General features: G+C 38.2%; 1 protein-coding gene and 1 pseudogene across 1 annotated transcript in view; both read left to right on the top strand.

The window, feature by feature from the left end:
* The first annotated feature begins 1,904 nt into the window (after positions 1–1,904).
* Positions 1,905–25,040, top strand: part of LOC110153694 (LIM and calponin homology domains-containing protein 1-like) — a 119,766-nt gene continuing 96,630 nt past the window's right edge. Inside the window, exons 1-2 of the mRNA XM_055159514.1 lie at positions 1,905–1,992; positions 2,943–3,225. Of these exons, the coding sequence (XP_055015489.1) occupies positions 3,103–3,225 (123 nt within the window). The 5' untranslated portion in view covers positions 1,905–1,992; positions 2,943–3,102. The remainder of the gene's footprint in view (positions 1,993–2,942; positions 3,226–25,040) is intronic.
* On the top strand, positions 5,032–5,149 carry LOC129410775 (5S ribosomal RNA; annotated as a pseudogene).

Genomic DNA, 25,040 nt, shown 5'->3' with positions numbered 1-25,040 from the left:
AGTATGAACCTCATGGTACGATATTTTTTGCAATATCATGGGAAAGCTCACGATATAGTGGGGAAGCTCATGATTAGGGATCTAATCTAATATCCAAATCCCTCGGTACGATATTTTCACAATATGCATCTCACGGTACGATATTTATTGCGATATTTTGTGGAGGCTATGAACAAAACCGAATATGCTACTTTTTCCTCTTAAAATGAGACAAGACTTAACCCAAAGAACTAAGATGTAAAAGTGCTTAGAACTGTTATTTCTTCTTTCTTTCTGTTATTTCTTTCTTATTTCTACACTGAAATGGAGAAAAGGATCATGGTCTATGTAGTTCTCTTTGTCTTTTTTTGTCTATTGCTGCACCATAACTCTTAATTTAAGCAAAGAGACTTGTAATTCGATATATTGTGATGGTCCACGGTATTATTGTGAGAACTTTGACGATACAATCACAATATTTCGGTTACTGTTACATCCTTAGTATTACGTAAAATCAACTTTTTGGAGTTTTCTACCATGTCATTATGTTGTTTCCTCACTGGGTAATTTAGTGTTCAGCTCTATTTGAACCCTCTGTACAGTTAGCAGTACAATTCTGTCCAAAACTCAGCCCACAACCATTAGCAGGATGCACACTAATTGTAATGTGATAGCACTCTGAAAGTGGAGTTTATAGTTTTAAAGACAATAAAAGGTAACATTGTGATCTAAATATGTTCTGAAATAACCTTTTTTAAATGTTAATTGCTATGGCAACACTCCTAATTTTTCATCATTCTGAATTTGCCTAGGTAGTTGCTGCTTCTTAACATGCCATGAATAAAAAAAGTGCACTATGTATCTTTTCGTACTGCCACTTGTTTGTCTCCATGGACACATTATTGCTTTGCCAATCACAGTTTTTGAACACTAGATAGCCCTACATATGTTTAATGCCATACTGTGGAGCATTTGTGGCAAAGCAAAAAGCAGGTTAGAGAATATCACTCTAGGTATAAATGCTTTGGAGTATTAATAAAGTTGGTGCAACCTCTCCTCTCTTTTCCATACACCTACACTAATCCATGACATAATTACTATATAAAACACATTTAACAAAATGTAAAACAAGTGTTATATTAAAAAAAAAAAAAAAAAAACACACAGCAGATTAGATAAAAATATTTAAAATATTCACAACCATACCTGGTGCTGTGTCAGAAACAGATGCTCCAACAGTCTGGCAAGTTCTTAGGCAACAGGTGAAAAAGACAGACATGAAAAAAATACAAAAGTTAAAATAAAAATGTGTTGAGGCAAATTTGGAATAACTTATTGTTTTAGCCAAGCAATTTAAAAGTTAGGTGCAGAGCGAATGCATGAAGAAATAAAACCATGAACTGAGGAACTCCAGCATCCTTCAGTGCTCCTCCCTCCTTCTCTCAATATTTTCATCTCATAGTAGTAATGCAGCTTTAACACACCAGAGGGCAGCAAAGATAAAGCTACAGCGAGAACTTTCTCTTATTTTTTCCTATTCTTTTCCAGAACTAGAGGAGCCCGAGTTGATTTTGTCTTAATAAAAGGTTTTAGGCCTAGTAGTTTACAGTGTCTTGGATAATAACCATTAGGCATTTTGCTTTTACGCCTAGGGTTTGCATTAAAATAGGGCACGTTAAACAAATTTCCCTCTTCTTAATTGTCTTAGATATTAAAATAGAACAGATCTCCCTGGTGTAGCTCTGCCCTGGTTGGCTGGTGTTGCGCAATTTTATTAAACTACAGAACGAGCTACTGCGATGGAGTGCACGTTCATTTGGAGTGCGTGTGCGTCCTGAATCCATGGTCAAGTCAGACAGCTCTACAACAACCGGAAACAAAGTCAGTTTATTTAACATTGCCACATACTGACTCTCAAAAAATTGAAATTGTAAGTGTTTAAAATGCTATATTTCAAAAAGCGTGTTGTCCTCAAATGTAACCTGGCACCGCAGTGGATAATCCTGCTAGGAGGTAAGATAATGCGTAAAAGTTCGCAAGCTAGCTAATGACTTAAAGCTCCACCACGTAACTTTTTAGCTAGATTGACCAGAATTTCAAAATCAAAAACTGGGACTTTCTCGGTTTGGAGTGTTTGTTAATTATAAAACTGTGAAACGAGTGCGTAATTAAGGAGACTTGTTCTGCACTCGGCCCATTCATGACTTATTCCCAACTAACATGTGAGTCAGTATAGTCAAATTTTCTTCGTGTTTTGGTCATTTTTAAGCAGCTTTTCTGTATTTTACCTCAGCAAATGCCAATGTATGACTCTCTTTACCGTTGGCAGGGATCAAATTGGTCAAAAATAGGGACACTTGGGGCATTTCTTGTATAAAACTTGGACAGATCAATAGTTTTGGAGAAATCTGCTGGGACAGGGGACACGGGACTCAAAACTGGGACTGTCTCGGGTAAATAGGGACGTCTGGTCAACTTATTTTTTGTTCAAAACAAATGTAAAAGCATGTGCTTACATTTTTTTTTTTTTTATGTTTTAATGCACTGAAAAACGTAGAAGAACTTACTGTAAGTGGACTTGAATCTTCCCAAACCTGATCCTCCACGTGCTCGTCCTCATACAAATGTTGTTCCTTTGAGTATAATATTTCACAGTAAGCTATGACATAAAACTTATCTGTCTTCATGTGCGGTCCAAAGTACGGTTTTAACTGTTTCCATCCATTCAAGATATGCTACTTTCAGAAAGTTATGCCTACTAGGTGGTGTGTGGTAGCCAGCTTGCATACTAAATTACTGAACCTGATATTTTATGATAAAGATGTTTATAGATAAAATAAACAGAAATTGGATAGATATATGTACCATAACTACATTAAGCGCGACACTTTTATTGCTTTTATTTTGATAGTACTAACCGGATGTTGTGCATGCCACTACCTGTACCTTGCTTTTGTCTGTAGACAAGTCTCCAACGCGGAGAAGTGAAGAAACTGGTCCAGTGCTGTTGCTGCGAGACCCGCTCACCACCAAGAAGAAGACTACGGGCTGCCTGGCGCACTTTTCGGCACAGTTTGGTTCGGATACGTGCGCGCTGACCGGTTTTACGCACTGCTTCCCTGTATGGAGAGCGCAGGTTTTACGCCAATGGCAAGTCCGGTGGCAGACATAGGACAGTCTCATCAGCAGCATCACCTCGACACGGCCGCAGACAGTGCCATCCAGGAGGCGCGCAAATGGATAGAGGTGAGTGAATGGCACCGATGCACTTGTTTTTACTGCAGCGACTTTTCATAGACGACCGTGCCTCCTGTTGCTCTCGCGTTTGTTGACATTGTGCGGTCCTAGAAACTGTCTAAGATGTTGTCTGCGCATGTTCTGCACGTTTTGATTTATTGTCAAGCATTGGATTCCTTGTGTTGCCATACAATAATAGACTTTGCTTTTAAAAGACTTCTGCTTTCTATTTTGGCATCACTTCTTATTCAGAACTAGAGCCTACCCATTCAAAGATAAATTAAATAATGTATAACCAGGGCATATTTTGCGTAGTAAACAGAGAAGGAATAAAATTGCCATTGTGAAGCAGGCTGCTAGCTATGTGACAGGCTTAATGAAAACCATCATGTGGAATGGATTTTTTTTTTTTTTGCAAATGTGTTGGTGAATAAGCACTCAATCAAGGTTTTGTTCTGCAAGAATTTCAGTCATGACACTTGGATGCCTGTTTCAATATGACTTGTTTGCTTGCAACAGGCTGTTAAAGTGGTATGACATTTTACAATTCATAAAAATAATGTTTGTTTATTGTAGGGTATATTGCTGATTCATTGGGCAATTCCTGTAAACGTTTCCAGTTTAGTCTCATGAGGTATCTAGTGTCTGTATCTAGTGTCTGTGATGACGCTAAGAGTGTGGATGGAGATAAAAGGAACCAAGTTTGTCCTCCTAGACCCTATTTTGTAGTGCATTATTTTTCTGACGCAGCATTTTCTAAAAATAGCCACACCACTTATCAAATCAGTGCTCCTCTATATCTCACCATTACCAAAGACCTGCTTAGGACTCTGCTGAAATGCATTTAGCCACTATAATAGAAACTTGTATCTAGTATTGTGTTAATCTTTTGAAAAGGTCTGTGTAATTGTCCATGTAGGAGAATTTGTCCTCTGTATCTGACCCATCCTTCAATACTGTGGGGACAACCTGTCGGGAGCAGTTCTTCTGATCTGGGGCTACCTTAACTGGACAATTATACCCATTATGGATGTTTTAGGTTATTGTTAGCCATAATGAATAACACCTTTCAATCACACATCACATTCATACATGGGCAAGGTTGGTTAAGTGCTCAAGAACACCACCGTACTGTACAATTTTCCAGGAAAAGCAGTAAGAAACCCAAAGCGAAGGAGATTGCCAGCGTAACCTCCACTAAAAAAGTTACATGGTTCAAATTTTATTGCAAAAAATCTCTACACAACTCAGACTTTCTTTAAGATAGTCTCAGGCCTACTTAGCCTCACTGAACTCCCTGGTGTCTTGTATCATATCTTTAAAAAGCTCTATTGACCTAAATGTGAAAGAGTGGAGAACTGAGAAGGCAGGAGGAACGGAACACCACTCCACTTCTCCATTCCTCCTCTTCTTCTTTCCTCCTCTCCTCCACTCCTCCAATCCTCCTTCTCTCCTGTTGTTTGTCTATCAGAGAGGGTCTACTGGGACTGATTCCATTACCTGCTCTCACCTGGAGACAAGGACCTTGGGGACAGAAACAGTGTGAGCAGGTGGATGAATGAACAACATACAAAGGTTCCAATGACTTTACAATACCTGGCTGCTGTGTCAGGTATGCTGGTGGTACTTGAGCTTTAATTTACATTTACCGGCTATCAGATATGTTGTGAGTAAACTACGACTATGAGAATAGTTGGAAATACTCACAACTCAATACTGTATTTCAATGGGGTAATTAAAAATGTCTGATTTGACAGGATATTACGGCACTATAAGAAATAAGTAATGAGACCGTGTTTCTATAATAACACTGATAATTGTGGCCATACTAGCTTGTCAAAGCTTGATCCTGTCAGATCTCAGAAGCTAAGCAATACCAGGCCTGGTCAGTACTTGGATGGGAGACCGCTGAGAAAATCAGGTGCCACAGTGGGGTCCCAGTTGCAAAAACGTGAGCAAGGCTAGGCACTTCACGCACATTGCCTAATATGATAGTCGTGTGGGCGTGAGTGTTGTTGGTGGTTGGAGGGGCCAGTGGCGCAGATTCTTCCATCAGTTTGCCCCAGGGCAGCTGTGGCCACAGTAGTAGTTTACCACCACTGGGTATGGGGTGAATGAATAATGATCTGTAAAAGCGTGACATATATGTGTGAAAAGCAGTATATAAATAAAAAAGTACTTATTTACTTAATCAATATCCTCCTGATGTACAGCATACAGTATAATGTAGGTGAAGTGTCTTGCTTAATAACACAACAGTTTCCACTAGTGCCCCACCTGATATTCCCAGTGGTCTCCCATCGAAGTCTTGGCTCAGCTTTGGTTAGCATCTGAGATCTTATGAAATCAGCCATTAATAAGCAAGTATTAATAATAAGCATGTTTATGGCTGGGTCATATAACAAAATGTATTACTATTTTTTTCTCATATAGATCATATTGATTTACTTTATTATTAAACAAGTAAAATGGCTTAATTTCCTGAACATAAACAATACAACATTTTCTTAATTACCATACCGTAACACAAAAGTAGTCAAATTTCTTCCTCTTTAGTCTGAACTCTGCTCCAGACCACATGCTGTCATTCACAGCGGACTCTCCATTAAAAAAAAAAAACCTTAGCTAATCATTGGGCATTAGAATTTGATTGATCGCAGAGGCCTATTTACGATATTAGATCACTACAGCTATTTGAAGAAGAATATTTGATTCCCATATCCCTATCCTTTTCTGAATCTCAATGCATGAATCAGATTGCTGTCCCTTAGCCCGGCCCGTGTCTTTACTGAACCAATAAATCTCAGTAAATTCAAATTCAAACTTTTTTTTCTTAGTTTAATTTAAGCCATCATTTTGTAAATCTTTCAACCTTGCCACTGCGTTAATCCATCAAAAAGCTCTTTCACTTATTCTTGTCACCACCGTTTGGAGCTTTTCCTCATCACTTTGGTTTGTTTGGGTATTGGTGAAACTAATGATCCTTGTGTTCTGTGGAATAACTTGACAGCGAAACAGCGAAACTAAAACTGCAGTTAAAAATGTGATGTATGCCTGTGAGACTGAACGCTCCGGTGGTCCCGCTGTAACTTTGGATTTATTGGACGAAAGTGTGTAAAAATTGCTATAAAAAGTGCAGATTTGGACTACATTCACAAATTCATTATAGTTTATAGACTTCCCAGACCAATAGAAGCACACATGTTTTGCACTGCAGTAAGAAAGTAAAGTTTTTGCAACCATTAACACATTTTATTGTGTATGTAAACTTGTGTTGTGGTATTCAATGCACAAGTGCGAATTGCTTGTTGACAATATCATTAGTTTGAAACATGACGCTTTTGGTGAGTCCAATCTGCCATATAGTAGACACACTCACCCGCTAACCATAAGAGTGCTGGTTTGATCCATCATTGGTAATGCATACATTTTTTATTATATAATCCATCCATCCATCCATTTTCTTCCGCTTATCCAAGGTCGGGTCGCGGGGGCAACAGTCTGAGGAGGGCCTCCCAGACTTCCCTCTCCACACACTTCCTCCAGCTCTTCCAGGGGGATCCCGAGACGTTCCCAGGCCAGCCGAGAGACATAGTCCCTCCAGCTTGTCCTGGGTCTTCCCCGTGGCCTCCTCCCAGTGGGACATGCCCAGAACACCTCCCGAGGGAGGCGTCCAGGAGGCATCCGAAACAGATGCCCGAGCCACCTCAGCTGGCTCCTCTCAACGTGGAGGAGCAGCGGCTCTACTCCGAGCTCCTCCCGTGTGACTGAGCTTCTCACCCTATCTCTAAGGGAGCGCCCAGCCACCCTGCGGAGGAAACTCATTTCGACTGCTTGTATCTGCGATCTTGTCCTTTCGGTCATTACCCAGAGCTCATGACCATAGGTCATGGTTTATTATATAAATTTTCATAAAATAAAGTAAAATTTGTTTTGCTCCATTACGGATGTATTGTAAAAGCAGCTCTTTAGTGTCAAAATGAGACTGCTGTATGCTGCCTGTAGGTCTAATTATCAAGAGTGTTAAGAGTTTTTCATCTGTGACCCAGGAAGTAGCGCCGGTGCACTGTTAACTTGCTAGTTTTTGTTGGCACAGGGTTCTCATTCTTTTTCACTGAAAAAATTTGATAACTTTTCCATTACTTTTTCATGACCTAAAGTGAATTTTCCATGACTGCACCTACATGTGTAGAATTGATCATACTTTTAGGGCTGAATATGAAAAGTTAACCCTTTTCACTCACCTTATGGTTTGGGTTTATAGTTTTTTAACATTCAAAATATTGTCAGTGCATTTATTGTCGTCTCTTTTAAACAAAAGGCGCAGACATTCAGAAATAATCATAATACCCTAATGATAACTTAATAGAACGCTGTAGTTGCGTGATAGAGATAATAAAATTCCACGACTTTTCCAAAACTTTCATTGAATTTACAAAACTCCATGACTTTTCCAAGCCTGGAAAATGATATTTTTAATTTCCATGACTTTTCCAGGATTTCCATGATCGTGGGAACCCTAGCAGTACTGTTAAAGCAAAACACAGCTCTGGCCTTTGAAATTTATAAATCACACTTATAAACTCTTATCTATGAATAATTACAATGCTGGGAATGTATTAGAAAAATTAGGAATAAGTTTGGACTGCTGCAAACAGTTTAAAATACAACTTAATTTTTCACAAAATGTGAAAACATAATCAGTGAATGTAATATTTATTTCAAAAATCACGTCTACAAAGATATGATTACATTGAAAATATATTGATTTTGCTAGATGTTTATTAAAAGCTTTAAATCATTTGGACAATAATTTAAGGTTAAGGTAAGGTTAAATTGAAATTGAGATGGGAATATAAACCATTCAGAGTGATATGGTCTCACCAAATAGGATTACCAAACATGTTACATGAAGAGGAAACAAAAGTAAAACTATTAATATGTTGTTTTGAAATACTTTGTTACAACATTTCCCATTTTTCATCTTTAAAAGTGCATTGTGTAACTTTCTGGTGGAGGGTCTGTCAAATGCTAAAACCTTTCTGTCATCGTTGAGACCAAACTAGACCAAGTTACAGGTCAGATCTGTGGAGAGGCAACCCTGCTCTCAGTCAGAATACCTATTTTTCTTGGTATTTTTGAGCTATAAAGCCACTTGTAATTTAATAAATGTAAGGTAGAGCTGTTTAATGTCATACTGTGGAACATTCCAAGCAGAGCAATGGCATATCCATGGAACACAGTGCACCTTTAAGCGCTGACAACTCCTTTCTCGCGTTCATTGCGTGCTGGTTGTTGTCTGTTGTCTGTCTGTGTGCAGCCTGCTGCTGGTCTGCTGCTGCTCCATGCTTTGATGAGGTGAGGAGGAAGGAGGGAGGGCTCACTTCAGAGATCATGATTGATTTGTGTCACGGCTGCAGTCACAGGCACGGCCCACCGAACACAGCCACCTTTCTTCTACTTCTTTTCACCGCGGGGAGCAGGAAGGAGCAGAGGGAACTGCGGAATTAATCAAGAAGCATTTGAAGTTAAGTTGATTAAAGGAAAACGCTGGAGGACAAATATGGAAAGCGTATGCAAACTATATAGCTGTTTTTGTGTGTGTGTGAAGGAACAAAGGACCTTACGCTACCTCTCTGCAGGGTTGACAAAAGTATCAAAAAACAGGTACTAATCAATACTAAAACTTATTTGAGAAGGTATTGACATTAAAAAGTCACATTCACAGGACAGAATTGAACCTTTCCTGAACAGTTTTAGAATGATCTTGAGCTGTATCAGAACAAGTATAAGACTGAATACGCTAGCATACAAAGGATTACACAGATAAGGCAATGGTAATATAAAAGAAAATACTATTATTTAATGTTCAAAATGACATAAAGAGTGTTTTATTATCATTGTGGTATCATAATCTGCATCAAGTATCCAGTGTATTTCTTAGTATCGAAATCAAATTTGAAACTTTTGTATCATGACAACACTTCAGCTTCATCATGATTACATTTTAAGGTACACTTTATTGTCCCTAGGGAAATGTGTCCTCTGCATACACCCATCCTTCAAAGCTTCTGCCATCTCTATATCTTGAGCTAGGCTTGGTCTGGACTGTAATTGACTAGTGGATTTAGCGCATTGTTTTACTGGCTATTTGGTATCCTTGGGGATATTCTGTCTATTCCTCCACTGCTTTATAAATGTGATGTTTGCTAAGACCAGGCCAATAACTGTCATCTCAGTCTTCCTTTGAGAATACTACTTTAAAATAACTACACCTTAGTTAGCCTTAATAAAAAAGAGAATAAAAAAGTATGAACAAAGGCTTGACACAGAATGACTCAAGCTTGGTAGATAATTAAGGGGTTAGGGTAATGAGTTTGGGTAATTACTTAGCCTGAATCATTCTCAGTAAACTGTTTGTTCATTGTGAATTGGGGTTGTCAAAAGTATTGAAAATTAGAAACTAAAACCAGTATCGAAACTGAAAAAAAAAACAAAAAAAACAATAAACATTACAAAATTTGCCCAGTTTTGGAGTCATCTTGAACTTTATCAACACCAGTACTGAATCACTAGCCTGATTCATCAACGGTCTGACCTCGCAGTGTAAGAATTCGTTTGCTCGACGGTAGGCGGGTGCTTTTTTAAATTTAACCAGTTGCTGCTAAGTCTGCAATGCACCGCTAAAAGGGCTAACTTGTATATTAAGCTTTTCCCAAATCCCAGGTTGAAGGGCAATAACGTCTTTCCCCTTGATAAAATTCACCCAAACATTGTCATTGCTCCAGCCTTAAATCCTCAATCTCGGGAATCGTTGCCAACACAGAATGTATGGCTCTTCGCTGATTGGCTGGTGCCCGAACTTGCACTTCTGGGGTTCTTGCAAACCATCTAGTCTATTCCGATTCCTGACCTAGTCTCTGGAGAGAAATGAAATTGAGTGGAGGGACTAGGTGGCTACTGAACCACAGGAAAACTTAAAGAAAACACTGTTATTTTGTGCTGAACATTACAATATATTGTTTAAGTTTGTATGTCTTTTTGAGAATTTATATTGAGTATCAAACCTTTTCCCTATACTACTATCGAAATCGAGTTTGAAATTTCTCTTCTTACCTTTACTCCTCACAAGTAGATGAACTTCAAAAACATTTTTTAAAAATAGATTTTATGACTTTTTTCGCTTAATATCAATATCAGTATTTCTTCCCCTTCCAGTAATATACAGCAGCTCTTTCTTACCCGTGAATCAGGAAATAATGCTGGTGCGCTGTTAGCATGCTAGTTGTGGTCAGCATGGCCTCACAAAGTTGGGAAAAGAGCATAAAAAGTCATTACAGTGAACGATCAGGATGCTGTGAATGTGCAAGTGAGGAATAAGTTTGAACTGGACTAATACAAACAGTTTATAATTAACTGTCCTAGTTTTTAGAAAGGTACAAATCAGGTAAAGAAACCTTTTATTAATAATTAACATAACTTAACTTCAGAAGCAAATTAGGATTACATCGAAAATATATTGAAATTATTTCAAAGTAATCCTAATTTTTTCCCTTCATCTCCAGCAGTCTCACAACACGTGCGTCTGCTACACATTGCATGGCATATTTTCACTTCTTTTTCCACAGCCTGTTTTATCTTGTTCACTGTATTGTCTGTATAGTTCTCCAGCTCTTCTTCTTCTCGTGCAAGCCCCCACTCGCCCAGGTGACACAAAGTACCCCCAGGCTGCTGTGCCTCTAAGGGAGAGTGAGGGAGACACTGCACATGGCAGCAGTAACAGTACAATGTTGTTGTTGGACTTTGTGCACATGTCGCACTGGGTATTCAGGTCTCCATTGTGCTATTCAGACTATGATACTTAAAGGGTGTAGGCCTATTATGAAGTGCATTCAGCTTTTCAACTATGTTTAATCAGTCACCTGGAGCTACAGTCTGCAATGTGTTTCTGTAACTTTCAGTCATAAGCTGTAAAGGATTCGCAAAGTTGTTAAAATAGCTTGAAAAAAAAAACCCTACTGCTATCTTGATGTGTGTTAGCCTGATTCATCAACTGGGTTCACTTCATGGAAACCGTCTGACCTCGTAGCATTAGGATTCGTTCGCTTGATGGTAGGCAGGTACTTTTTTATTTAACCAATCGCTACTCTCCGCTGCTAACGGAGCTAACTGGTATATTAAGCTTTCCCCAAATCCCATAGGAAGAAGGGCAATAACATCTTTCCCCTTGATAAAATTCACCAAACATTCGCTTTGCTCCGGCTTTAAATCCTCGATCTTGGGAATCGTTGCCAACACAAAATGTATGACATCATCTACATCCATCTCGACTGCTTTGTTTACTGTTTTGCTGTACCACAAAAAGGACCCAGTCATGGCTTCACAGCTCTTCACTGATTGGCGCAGTCTATAACTTCTGGGGTTATTGCAAACTGTCTAGTGTATTCCGATTCCTGACCTAGTCCCTGGGGAGAAATGAAATTGAACAGAGGCACTAGATGACACCAGCCTGGCTAGATGTGTGGAACCATTCATGGAAAAAATGACAGCAAACCATCTTCTCTATGGATAAATTTTTTATTTATTTATTTTTTTTTAACTCTTTTCAAGACTTATATCACATAAATGTTGCACTATTATGTATTTTTTTCCTCCATGGAGATGTAATTGCTTTTCCTGGAATGTTCCACTGTATTTAAAATTTTCCACATTTAAAGGCTTTATATTAAACAAAATTGACTCTTGTGAACTTTATGCCATGTTAGAATGTTTTTACCTTCTCAAAAACATACCTGAAGTTGTGTTTTGCCGCATTCACACATGTTTGGGTAACCCTTTATTATCGGCCTGTCTACAACTTCAAAGCTCAAAATGCTCTGTTCCACCTTGTGATGCCATGAAGCGATAGTTTTCAAGTTAACAGCTCCTTTTACCTTTTGTTCAGTAGAGACTGGCTCTTCCAGGGCTGAAATTGTCCAAGGGATTCTAATGGCAGGGTATGGAGTTTAAAAAGACAATGGAGCACTTCCTGTATTTCCAAGACATCACAAGGTGGAACAGAGCATTTTCTGTTTGAGAGAATGCAGTTTGTGTGTCTTAAACATGTGAGAATGAAACAAAACAAAACTTTGGTATGTTTCTGATGACGAAACAACATTATAGCATAGATCAGAAAACAGTGTACCTTAATATGGACCCTTTAATGCCATACTTTGGAACATTCCAGGCAAAGCAATAACAAGTAGACAAGTTAGTCACAGACCCTCCACCAGAAAAGTGACATTTTATTATTTTTAAAAAGACAATTTTTAATGGTAGATCTATAAAAGCTTTCAGTCTGTTCTTCCAGATGACTGATTAAAATGACTGTGATGCTGTCCAACTGCTGTGATTTCATTTATATTATACTGAGTAGAGGAGTCAATGACAGATCTTATTGTTTGCTGTGGAAACATTGAGCTTGATAGCAGCCAAGAGACACTACAACAAGCCAGGAAAAGTAGGAGAGACTGTGCACGTCTCAGTAGTTACTAAAGTTAAAATAATAGCTGTTCTGCTTTTGTCATCACTAACCAAATAGTATGAATTATTATTTTGGAGGTATTGAGCTAAAACGCTCATGGTTCCATATTACGCAAATTTGACTCGTGAGCTTTAAGCTGTGTTACAAACATACTGAAATAGCTATATATCGTATCGTTTAATGTGATGATACAGTATCAATATCGTGGACTGCTGTATCGATATAGAGTATGTTTTAGTATATTTTACTTAATTATTTAGTTTCAGCACGACAGTTTTGTTGCTTGTTTAGAGGAAGGAAACTCATTTTTGTGACACATTTGACATTTTCACTGTTTTGGTGATTAAAATGGTTGTGTTTCATATTAACTATGCACAAGAAGTGGTTTAACAAAGACTTTTAGTATAACAGCCATCATTTACCTATTATTTTTATTGCACTGTATCGAATTGATTTGAAAATATATATTGTATTGAATTGAAAGTGCACTGTATCGAGGTATGTATCGTATCGGCAACTTCTTAATGACACCCAGCCCTGGTTATGATGTTGTTACGTCATCACAAACATACCTGTTTTCTTTCATTCACATGTTTGAGTAATCCTTTATTGTTATTCTGTTTACATCTCCAAAGCTCAAAATGCTCTGTTCCACCTTGTCATGAAGCGGTACTTTTCAAATTAACCACTACCTTTTACCTTTTGCTGAGTAGAGATTTGCAGATTTGGGGTGAAATCATCGAAATGATTCTAATGAAGGTGTATGGAGTTTAAAGACATAATGGAGCACTTTGTGTATTACCACATGACGTCACAAGATGGAACAGAGTGTTTTCTGTTTGAGAGAAGCACTCATCTTAAATATCCAGGGTTTGTGTGTTGAACATGTGAATGAAACAAAACACAACTCCAGGTTTGTTTGTGATGAGGAAACAACAGTGTAACATGACTTGAAAAGAGAACACACCATAATATGGGCTCTTTAAAGTCCAGCAAAATGTAATCAGAAATGGCATCTGGCATAAAACAGTTGTGTCAGATGCAGATGTTTAAAAACCCCATAAGAGTAAAGTTACAAGTGGTTATGACTAAGTTTGTTTTGTTTTATTTTTTTCTTCCGACAACAATACAATTATTTTGTTATTTTATTTTGTTTTCTTATGATATCACATCCATTGACAATATTTTATCCATTTGTAGTTGCACAAAATGAAATGCTCTATCAAAGAATGCTATTAGCAATATAGTTACCATAGCTTTTCTTCCTTTGCATAGGCCGCTAGTTTTAATACACCACTATGTTTCTCACTTACAAATGATTTATCTCAGAAAAGTAAGATAATCTTTTGGTTATGATCTCCATAATCCCTCACGGAACCTCTGGCCTCTTCCAAGACGAGTCCAACCCAACGTGCTGACAGACTAGAATTAGCCTAACATTAGCGTAGGGATTTACTTCTCTGTCACACGGTATTTTCTGACTAAACTCATGTAATTTGATATAATTAACATCTCAGTTAGTTTGAGTGATGGGCCAGTCAGATTACAGGGGGTGTAGTGTTATGTAATGGAGTATTGATTGGGGATGGAAGTTCTGTGAGAAGTGATTATATGGTAGATTACGGGACATAGGGGATTAGCTGGTCTTCCTATAAACATTGGAACTGTGAGATTGGGATTGCATTTCTTTATTAAACAATAACAGTGGAATAATGTATTTGTTAGTGAGTGAGTGTTGGTGCAAGTGAATGTAAACGTGGCTTGTGTTCCACTGTGGCTGAAGCACCTTTCCCATTATACTGCCCATGCCCTTCATTACACGGAGCTCTCCAATGCACCAGTTAATTTGTTGGCACAGATTCAGTCCAGTTAATTGCTCGTCTGCTCCTGCTAAAAGCTATCTTTAGAAAAGAAACTTGGCTTACCCAAGCATTAGCAATAAGGGTAACCTATGTGTGTAATTTACTGTGGAGAGGTGGAAAAATCAGCTATGCTTTTTGAGGGGGTATTTAAAATGAAACTATAAAATATATCATCATTTTACATTTTAGTGATTGTAAACTGCAATATTGATTTAAATATTGATTTAAAGCAGCTTAGTAATAGAAAACTTACATTGACTAAACAGTTCTAAACTCCTGAACTCAACCAATAGTTTATTGAATCGATAAAATGAATCACTCCCTGATGCATTGTCCCAAATGACCAAAGTCGCACTTTTTACTGCAAATTTAAAAAACTGCTATAATAACATTTCAGTATAATACGGAGCTAACAAAAGTTCTAAGCCTTCTTAAAAGTGCGCTTGGTCAAATGCAACATAAATGATTGAATAATTCACTTTAATGTCATTTAGTCTGTGGCCCAATGCTCCATATATGTTTTTATGTTTTAATCAGTGAAAAAAGTTTGGACACCTCTGACTTAGATGGTGGTTTTTCATTGTCTAAGTCAGTCTCCCCTGGACATAGACTCTGATAGAATATTGAAAGGGTGAAGAGGCTGATGGTCCTGCTATTGCGGTGGTGATAAAGTCAAAGTGGATTAACAATTTAACCTTTGATAGGAACAACGAGGGAGGTGACTATTTAACAGACTGCAGGTTGCAAGAATGGAGGAAAATGCTTTTGGTATACACCTATTTGACCCAAAGTTGTGCTTTCATAATATACCAACTATGGAAAGCTAATACTTTTGATTTGAGATAAACAAGAGGCAAAGATATAGATGCTCTTTTGCACTGCTTGCCATACAGCTGGTTTTGTCCCTTTGATTTTGGTCTTTGGTTTTCTCTTTGTTGTTGACGTGACATTGGATGTCTGTGTGTGACAAGGTGAACTGTTCCATTATTATACAAGTGTCAGGCCTGTTCTTTTCTTCTGCTGAAAGACAAAGTGGCAGACTGTAGGAAAAACCCAGGCACCAGAATCAACATGGACAGAGAAAGAATTCGCTGTACAATAGGAATCTTTGTTAGTAATGTGTCTTATGTTTGTCTGGCAAATAACTGGAATTAAAGACTATTCACTGTATATGTATGTCCAAAAGACGCACATGTCTTGTTTTCAAAGTTGTAATGGATAAAGTGTAGTCTTACTGAAAAAAAAGAAAGAAAGAAAGAAAGAAAATTGACTCAAAACATACTGTACTGATGTTTTGGTTTCATTCACCTCCTAGTATTTTTGATTGTGTATTTAGGCTGTCTCTTTCTCTCAAAGGTTTGGTTCCACCTTGTGAAGTCATCACGTGCTCCGGGTTAAAGGCTTTAGTCTGTACTTTCACATAGAACTAGTTCATTTTAAACAGTATGCAGTGGACCAACGTTATTTCTCACTTTATTGCATTCTCCTAATTATTCTCTCTAATGTGTTCATAAGCGCATTTTACAACTTTCACTGGCCAGAGCAGAGTTTGGCCATGATGGTAATGCTAACAACTAGAATGCTAACAGAGCACCAGCATTATTTTGTTATATATTTTTTTTTTTAATCCAGAGCTGGTTTTACAAAATCTATACTGGGAGAAAACTAATTTTACTTTACTACATAAAAAATTGGATACAGCCCTTTTAAAAAATGTTGTTGTGACTCTTTAGCTTTATGTTTACTTTCAAGCTAGCTGGCTATGAGGCTTTATGCTGCATTATCTTGTGTTCGGGACTAGGGAAAAACGACCTCCATCTCGAGAAAGTGCAATGGGACGGCCAATCAAATCGGGGTTCTGAAAAACACAGACTCGATCGGTGTGGACCGAGTCGGTTGGATTTACGTCACAGCAAAAGTAGCAGCACACACAGTAAACAGGGAGAATTGTCTTTTCATCATTTTGATTTAAGTTATGTATATGTAGGGAAAGTGTCTTCTAAAAACACTGTAGTGACATTTAGACTTCTTTCACATCATTTGACAGTAAACAGTTTTTTTTTTCTGAACTGTAATAGTCAAACTGCCATAATTGAGTCACCGACAGCTGACATTGGCTAAAAGACTGTATTTATTAGCAGGAGCTAATGATGCCTGACGTTACTTTAAACTTTCTTGGGCATCCATATTTCCCCAACTGTTGCAATGGAAGGCATTTACAACAGATGTCAGGAGAACTAACTTGGATTTATCAACTCCCGACATTCAATGAATGCAACATTAGCCTCATTTGAACAACTGTACCTTTTTTGTTTTTCCACATATGCAATATTTTAGTATGAACATGGAATAATTATGGAATTTTTACTTTGAAACCACAAAATATGGAAGAACAAATTAATTTAAAGTGCTTTGCCACATATGTTGCGGCTGTGCTGTTTGTTTGAGAAGATCCTTGCCAAATGTAAACACTGCTCATTTTATAGCATATGCTCTTTTGAACATGCTATAAACTTTACAGATACTTTTTAATTTGCTCTGACCACAAACCAGAAATGGCCTTTCTTGGACACATATTTCAAACCCAGCTCGGGCTTTTTCTCAACCTCTTCGTAATTGTTTAAAGTCACTCAAATGCTTCACTTTTCTCTCTGCAGATTTTCCCAAGTGGTCCAATGTCTCCTCATTCAGATTCGGTTTGTCTCTAATCTGAGCCCATAATGACAGGCCGCTCCTCCTCCATGACACTGCCTGAATATTGATCGGTCCCATTCGCAAACATATGGGTCTCTTTACATGTGTCTATATGCTACCCCTGGGACACTGAGCCATCATTGGGCTATTAGGCAGAGGTCAGGGGTCAAGTTTCTAAGCACATGTGTTGACTAAAGCGAAGAGATAGGCATATTTAAATGTCCACTATGCTAATATATGAGTTAGTAATGGCAAACTTCGGTTCAACCACTGTCTGCCTTCTTGATTATGGAAATAGTGAATAATACATAATGTAAATGATGATAGAAATGCAATGCTGTGATTCTCTGTTTAAAGCAGAGTTATGTAATTTGATGGAAACCGCAACCTACTTGTCTCTGTGGTAATAACTTTGCCTTAAATATTCCACTTATGGCATCTTTCAAGGTCCATCTATCCATTTTCTTTGGCTTATCCGGGGCTGGGTCGCGGGGGCAGCAGTCTAAGCAGGGACTCCCAGACTTCCTTCACTCCAGACACTTCCTCCAGCTCCTCCAGGGGGGACCCCGTTCACAGGCAAGCCGAGAGACATAGTCTCTCCAGTGTTTCCTGGGTCTTCCCCGGGGCCTCTTTCTGGTAGGACATGCCCGGAACACCTCCCAAGGAAGGTGCCCAAGAGACATTTGGAACAGATGCCTGAGCCACCTCAGCTGGCTCCTCTCGACTTTGAGGAGCAGCGTCTCTACTCCGAGCTCCACCCTTGTGAGCAAGCTCCTCACCCTATCTCTAAGGGAGCGCCCAGCCACCCTGCGGAGGAAACTTATTTCAGCCATCTGTATCCACGATCTTGTCCTTTTGGTCATTATCCAGAGCTCATGACCGTAGGTTAGGGGAGGAACGTAGATTGTTGAACATAGATCTTTTCAAGGTATTTTTGAGCAATAAAACACATGTAATTGGGTCATTGCTAGATAAATCAGTTTGATGCCATCCTGTGTAGCATTCAGGCAAAGCAACAGAAGCCCTGTGAGACAAGGAGGTGGCATACACATCCGCCATATCACCAAGACTGCCTTCTTCCACCTTCGAAACATCCCCCGCCTTTGCCCCCTCCCTTTCTTCTACCACTCTCATCCATGCTGTCATCACCTCCAGACTTGATTATTGCAATAGCCTGCTCTACAGACCTTCCTCCACTGACCTTAAAAACTTCAATATTTTCAAAACTTTGCCGCCCGCCTCCTCACCCACACCCGCTCACGAGACCATATCACCCCCGTTCTGCAACAACTCCACTGGCTCCCCATCCAACAGCGCATCAATTTCAAGATCCTCCTGATCATCTACAAAGGTCTCCATAACCTGGACCCTCCATACCCCACAGACCTCGTCCAGCCCCACCGGCCCTCCCGAAGCCTCTGATCAGCCGACTCTAACCTTCTCACTCTCTCAGTCAAGTCAAAGCACCGGACCTTTGGGGACCGAGCCTTTGCCACGGCCGCCCCACCCTCTGGATCTCTCTCCCCCTTCATATCAGAAACTCAGACTTACTAAACACCTTCAAAAAACTGCTCAAAACACACTTTTTCCTCAGTCTACAGCCCCCACACACTGCTCCTCATTACTGTTTTGTCTGTTCTGTCCTTGTTTTAGTGTTACTTTATTGTGAAGCATCTTTGTATTACTGTGAAAAGCGCTATATAAAACCGATTAATTATTATTATATTATTTATACACGCCTCTAGAAAAGTAATATAGTGTACCTTTAATGTAACTCTTACTCATAATTTTCCCTGCCCACTCCTACTGGTCAGCTTCTGAGTGACAGTGATTCATGATTTAGGTTAGTCATATGGTTTTGTGCGATGGCTTATAGGTGAGCTCATGTCTTTCAATAAACGGCTGGATGGATATGACAGTGAGTGAAGGTTCTTATCTGAGTGTTTCTTTCTAATTGGGTCATGAAGGCTGAACTGGTTTTAGGATTTCTTTGGGGAGCTGTACTCTTTTTGGTTGTCCTGGGAGCTGGTGCCATCTGTACAAATGGCCGACATACTGACAGACATGCTTTAGAGCTACTATATATGAAGTATAAGAAGATACAAACATTTTCAAGTGATTATAAATTGTGGCCAGTATCTCTTGAAATACAACCAAAGTTTTTAATGTTCTGTTATTTGCATCTTAATTTGACATATGCCTACTATCTTAGAATATTTAATAGGGCTGCTCAAGGATGGCAAAAAAATCTTAATCACTGTTATTTGGCTCATAATTATAATTACAGATAGTTCAATTATTTCCATTTAATACTGACAGCATTTATTTCTAAAGAAAGTATAAATCTAATTTAAAGGAAAAAGAACATTTTTAAAAAATCTAAGCCCAATATTTTTCATAAGTATTTTACTTCAGTCGGGGCTCCCATGGTCATGGAAATCCTGGAATAGTCTTGGAAATTGAAGATGTCATTTTCCAGGCCTAGAAAAGTCATGGAATTTTGTAAATGCAATGAAAGTTTTGGAAAAGTCATGGAATTTTAGTATCTCTCTCACGCAATTACAGCATTCTGTTAAGTTATCGTTAGACTATTATAATTATTTCCGAACGTATGCGCCTTTTGTTTAAAAGAGACACCAATAAATGCACTGACAGTATTTTGAATGTTAAAAAAACTATAAAACCAAACCATAAAGTGACTGGAAAATGTTAACATTTCATATTTTGCCCTAAAAGTATGATCAATTCTACACATGTAGGGTGCCGTAAAGTTATGGAAAATTCACTTTAGGTCATGAAAAAGTCATGGAAAAGTTTTGAAATTTTGTCAGTGAAAAAGAGTGGGAACCCTGTTCAGTTTGTGGCATTGTTTCAATATTTATTATGCCTCAAAATTAGTATTAGCGTTAACACTGAGACAGATACGTCTCTTTGTAAACATAGACCTCTAGTGAAGTATTCGCATCACATTGTTTTTGACATCCACCCACTACTCGTTGTCCACTACTTGATCTTTTCAAGTACTTATTCATTTTTCTGCAACTCTGCTAAAATCCCATAGAGATACAATTGGACAGAAGGTAGTAACATTAAAGGTCCCATATTGCATGCACCTTGTGAGCTTTAAGCCATGTTATAATGTTGTTACCTCGTCAAAACATGGAGTTGTGTTTTCTTTCATTTACACATTTGAGCAATCCTTTATTTGTTATTTTAATCCTTTATTATTTTCATCTCCAAAGCTCAAAATGCTCTTTTCCACCTTATGAAGTGGTAGTTTACATGTTAACAGCTACTTCCTGTGTTACCACGTGACATCACAAGGTGGAACAGTGTTTTGAGGGAAGAACTCACCTGGGTTTGTGTGTTAAACATGTGTGAATGAAATACAAACTTGAGGTATGTTTCTGATGAGGAAACATTATTTTAACATTTTAGAAAATAATAATAATAGTAATATAGGCCCTTTTAAACAGTGAGGTTTCCGGAAACTGTCTTACAGCAACAGTAACTTGATGTCTTCTTGTCTCCAATATGAGCTATCTGGACCACTATTTTCTCGTTCCCACCACTGAATCAAAGATTGCTCTGATTTTGATAACAGAAGCAGGCTCTTTCCACTGTGAACAGCTTTATAAATAACTGTTACCATTGAAGCCAAGTGAAAGCAGATGACTCAGGCCCGGGTGAATGGAGCAGAGAGTTGGATGGCTTTTATTGTGTTATGGAGGCCAGCATTCCTCCGCCCCACATTACATTAGTGTCTCATTCACACACATGTACAGACAGTCAGCTCCACATGCAACAATGAGCCTCTGGAAAGTGACCGGTCATCCTGTTACTGTCTGCCATTGGCCTGGACTCGACTGTATCATGCAGCGATCATGGGGCGTTGGTTTTGCCACTGTAATGACTATGACTTGGCTATAGACATAACAGGTAGGACATATAATTTCCACGTATTTAAATTCACTTGGATGTTTTATCTTGATGCTATTGTTTCCACACAAGTTGGCAACTGTAGAGTGTGCAGTTATATAGAAGTAATAGGATGAACTTGCCAGATATGGGATTATTAGACAGTATATTTTTGACTGGACATATGATAAATGTTTTCTTGCTAACCCCATCACAAATGGATGACATGCTAAAATGTTTCTATCATAAATTTTACAGCTTATGGCTTTTACAGTTTTTAAAAGGTAGCCATTTCTTCTGAGAGTTTAGTCACGGTGATTGGTTAAATCACTACAGTGCATTAGAGCAAAGAGATGCATTAAAGAGAAAATTACTAGGGGTGTAATGATATCCAAGTCTCAAAAAACGATATTGTCACGGTATGATCATGGCGATACTCATGAGGCTCAGGATTGGGAATGCAACAATACCCAAATATCTCGGTATGATATTTTCACGATATACATCTCACAGTGCGATATTTATTGCAGTATTTTGTGGAAGTTAATATGCTACTTGTTCCTCTTAAAATGCCTTGACAAGACTTAATCCAAAGAACTATGACTTAAAGTGCTTAGAACTGTTATTTCTTGTAGTCTACACTGAAATGGAGCAAAGGATCATGGTCTATGTAGTTCCCTCTATCTTTATCTTTTTTTTTTTTTAGCTATTGCTGCACCATAACTCTTAATTTAATCAAAGAGACTTGTAATTTGATATATTGTGATGGCCCACAATATTATTGTGAGAACTTTGACAATACGATATCACGATATTTAGGTTATTGTTACATTCTACAAATTACTGCATCTATATATTTCACCAAAATACCATAATGTTAAAAGAATCAGATCAGGAATCAGACGAACGATTTGCCAAACTGCACCAATCTTATATTGCTGTAACATTTCAGTGTCAAATTCGTCCATTGGGTCTGCTACAGTTAAATGGCACCACAATTTGGCTGCCATACCCATGTCATGAGGTTGGCAAACTGCAGATTTACAGAATTACAACCTACCAAAAAAGCAACAAAACAGCAAAAATTGTATGGGGATTTGTGGTAAGTGGTGGTAGTTGTGGTAGCCTTTATGGTCTTATAGTAGTTCTGAAACAGCTCAATATCATACTAAAGCTATTTAGGAAAGGTTTTTGTCCTGTGAATGTGACATTTTTAGTATTGATACCCACCAAAAGAGTATCCAGTATCGATTAGGGTCTGATACTTTTGACAACTTTACTCCAAAAAGTATAGATTTAGACATTGTCGACTGTTCTCAACAATCTCCGCACACTTATCAAACAGTTTTCACCTAGACCTCCCTCGCTCTGCTCTGAGTGGTCTTGGCTTCGCTCTTTGCTTGTCCATCCATCCATACTGAATCTTACCCTCTCAGTTAAGTGCAGGGATGAAAGCACGCCTGAATGTCGCATGTTTGGCTTGTACAGTCAGAGTCCTGTTCTCCAGAGCACCAGAAGGTCAACCCAGTGCAGAGATGCCAGCAGCAGAGGTCCTGTCGGCCTGCACAGACTTGGACCACCTCCAGAGAGCCCATTCATTAAGGTTATTGGATAGCAGCAGACAGAAGCAGTACAATGGTGGCATGCTGTTCACAGTTATACACAGTGTCCAAGATAAATATAAGTGAGACTTAGGCAAATATGTGTCACTCAACACAGTGCCACTTACTTTCATGCAATCCTACTATAAAATCAATATTAAAAAGTGAATAATTGAGAAATGGTAAGTATTTCATTATTTTAGCAAAGTTGCTGACAGATTCTGTTCTTTTATAAATGAATGGCCATTTATTAGTCATTTTTGAATATGCACTTTGCCATTTTAAAATAACTTAATTCACCTTTAAACACATTTATCACATTTTATCTTAAATACTGATCTAAAATACTACTGAAACCAAAAAGTAGCAAATACTTTGAATTGTGTGCTTCATGTGTACTACATACAAAGGTCGCAATTGTTTATTTTAGTCATGTAACTGTACTTACAGTACACTTGTACTTGAGTACACATTTTCAGTACTTTTTCCATGACTGCTATCCTGCAACTCAACAGGTGCTTTCTTGCATTTATGTGAGCTTTTGATCCTAAAATCTAAAATAAATCTTTTACTTTATGCTGTCTTTGTGTCCTTGGGCAAGACACAGCTAGTATTGACACAAAATGAGTTACGATCGAGAGCCTGATGAGGCTGATGGTTTGCCTGCTGTTGAGGAAAAAGAAGTTGTTGAATTCTTCACAATGCACAAATCAATACAGAGGCAAGCTTGCTGTATGAATACTTTTAATATGATGCTAAAGATGCACTGTGTAACTTTTCTGGTAGGAGACCTGCTTGTGTCCATGGAGATGTTATTGCTATCCTACTGTATCCTAAAAGCACTAATTTAATAATTTTAAATTTTTAATTGTGTTTGTTTAAAACACCAGGGAGCCAGTAGATGTATAAGAAACATTCAGCTAGTAGATTTACCATAATACTACATGTAACAGAACTGGTTATCCCCATAGGCTTACTGGAAGTCTAATCCTGCCTAAGCATCCAGCTGCAGCGCTCACGTCTGGGGCGAGTGGGGCAGCTCCTCTTTTGCTCTTATTTGCTTTGGACTACATTTAATTCATTTCTTTTTGAGTGTCAGTCAAATTTAACCAATCACAGTAAACCGAAGATTCAGAAGCAGCAATAAAGATGAATTGAGGCTGCTTTCGTTTTTAATATCATATAAAAAGATACAAACTGCATGAATTGTGATAATATTGTGTTTATTTCTAAATTAGGATTTGTAATTACAACTGAATCAGGGTATGAGGGTGTTAGTAATTTTATGTTTTGTAATCCAGATTGATTATTTAGATTAAGACATATGCCATGCAACATTTTGAGGACTTTTTCCATTCAAAAGATAAAATATTTCCCTTTTAAACTGTTGATCACCAATGATTATTTTTAAATTGTCCTTAAACCCTTGAATATAGATATGTTTTTTTTTTCCTTCTTCACTCTAAAACCACAATATCCATGATTCCACTTCTATGTTTACCCCACAGATGTTTAACCAGAGGTCATGACCCTACTTCCTGTTAGTGACCGAATAGGAGGGTACTAATCTGCATAAGCAGATTAGGTGGAGTCATGACATCACACAGCATGACTCTAAACATATACGCTGCACGCTTACCCATATTCACTGTCCAATAAAACGGTCAGTAGGCCAGGGTTCAAAAAGTCAGGCGGAGTACTTTCGTAATAGTAGCGTATATATAGGATTCAGTGCCAAGGCCACATGGTCCAGGAACTGGACCACTGTCTTGCTGAAGGATTTAGAATACTATATCATTGTGAGGTGGGGATGTTTTGTCTCATAAACTGAAGTACTGAGTAGCTGTTGGAGATCGCCTATAGCAGACCTTTGGTTGCCTCTAATCGGCTCACTTAAACTAATTTGGAATTACAACTAAACATATTTTATAATTTGACCTCATGCATGGATTAAAGATGCATTGCTTTTATTTTAAAGGTGTTTTTTTTAAAATGACATTTTTGTAAGGCAACCTCACTGTTTCATTGCTTAGTCATAAAATAAACTCTTACCAGACTTACCAGCTCATTAAAACAATGCTATTTACTGCTTTTTATAAAGAAATACAGTTAATGTTATACAGAATTGAGTTTTGCATTTTGGCCCGGCCCTCCACAATATTTTCTGTTTCTCATGTGGCTCCAGTGAAAAAATTATTGCCCACCCCTGGTCTATAGAAACAAGAA

This window comes from Boleophthalmus pectinirostris, unplaced genomic scaffold (genome assembly GCF_026225935.1).
Source record: "Boleophthalmus pectinirostris isolate CB_2022bp ecotype Guang Dong unplaced genomic scaffold, ASM2622593v1 HiC_scaffold_23, whole genome shotgun sequence".
Lineage (NCBI taxonomy): Eukaryota > Metazoa > Chordata > Actinopteri > Gobiiformes > Gobiidae > Boleophthalmus > Boleophthalmus pectinirostris.
The sequence above is the reverse complement of the archived record's forward strand: the minus strand, read 5'-3'. Positions and strand labels throughout refer to the sequence as shown.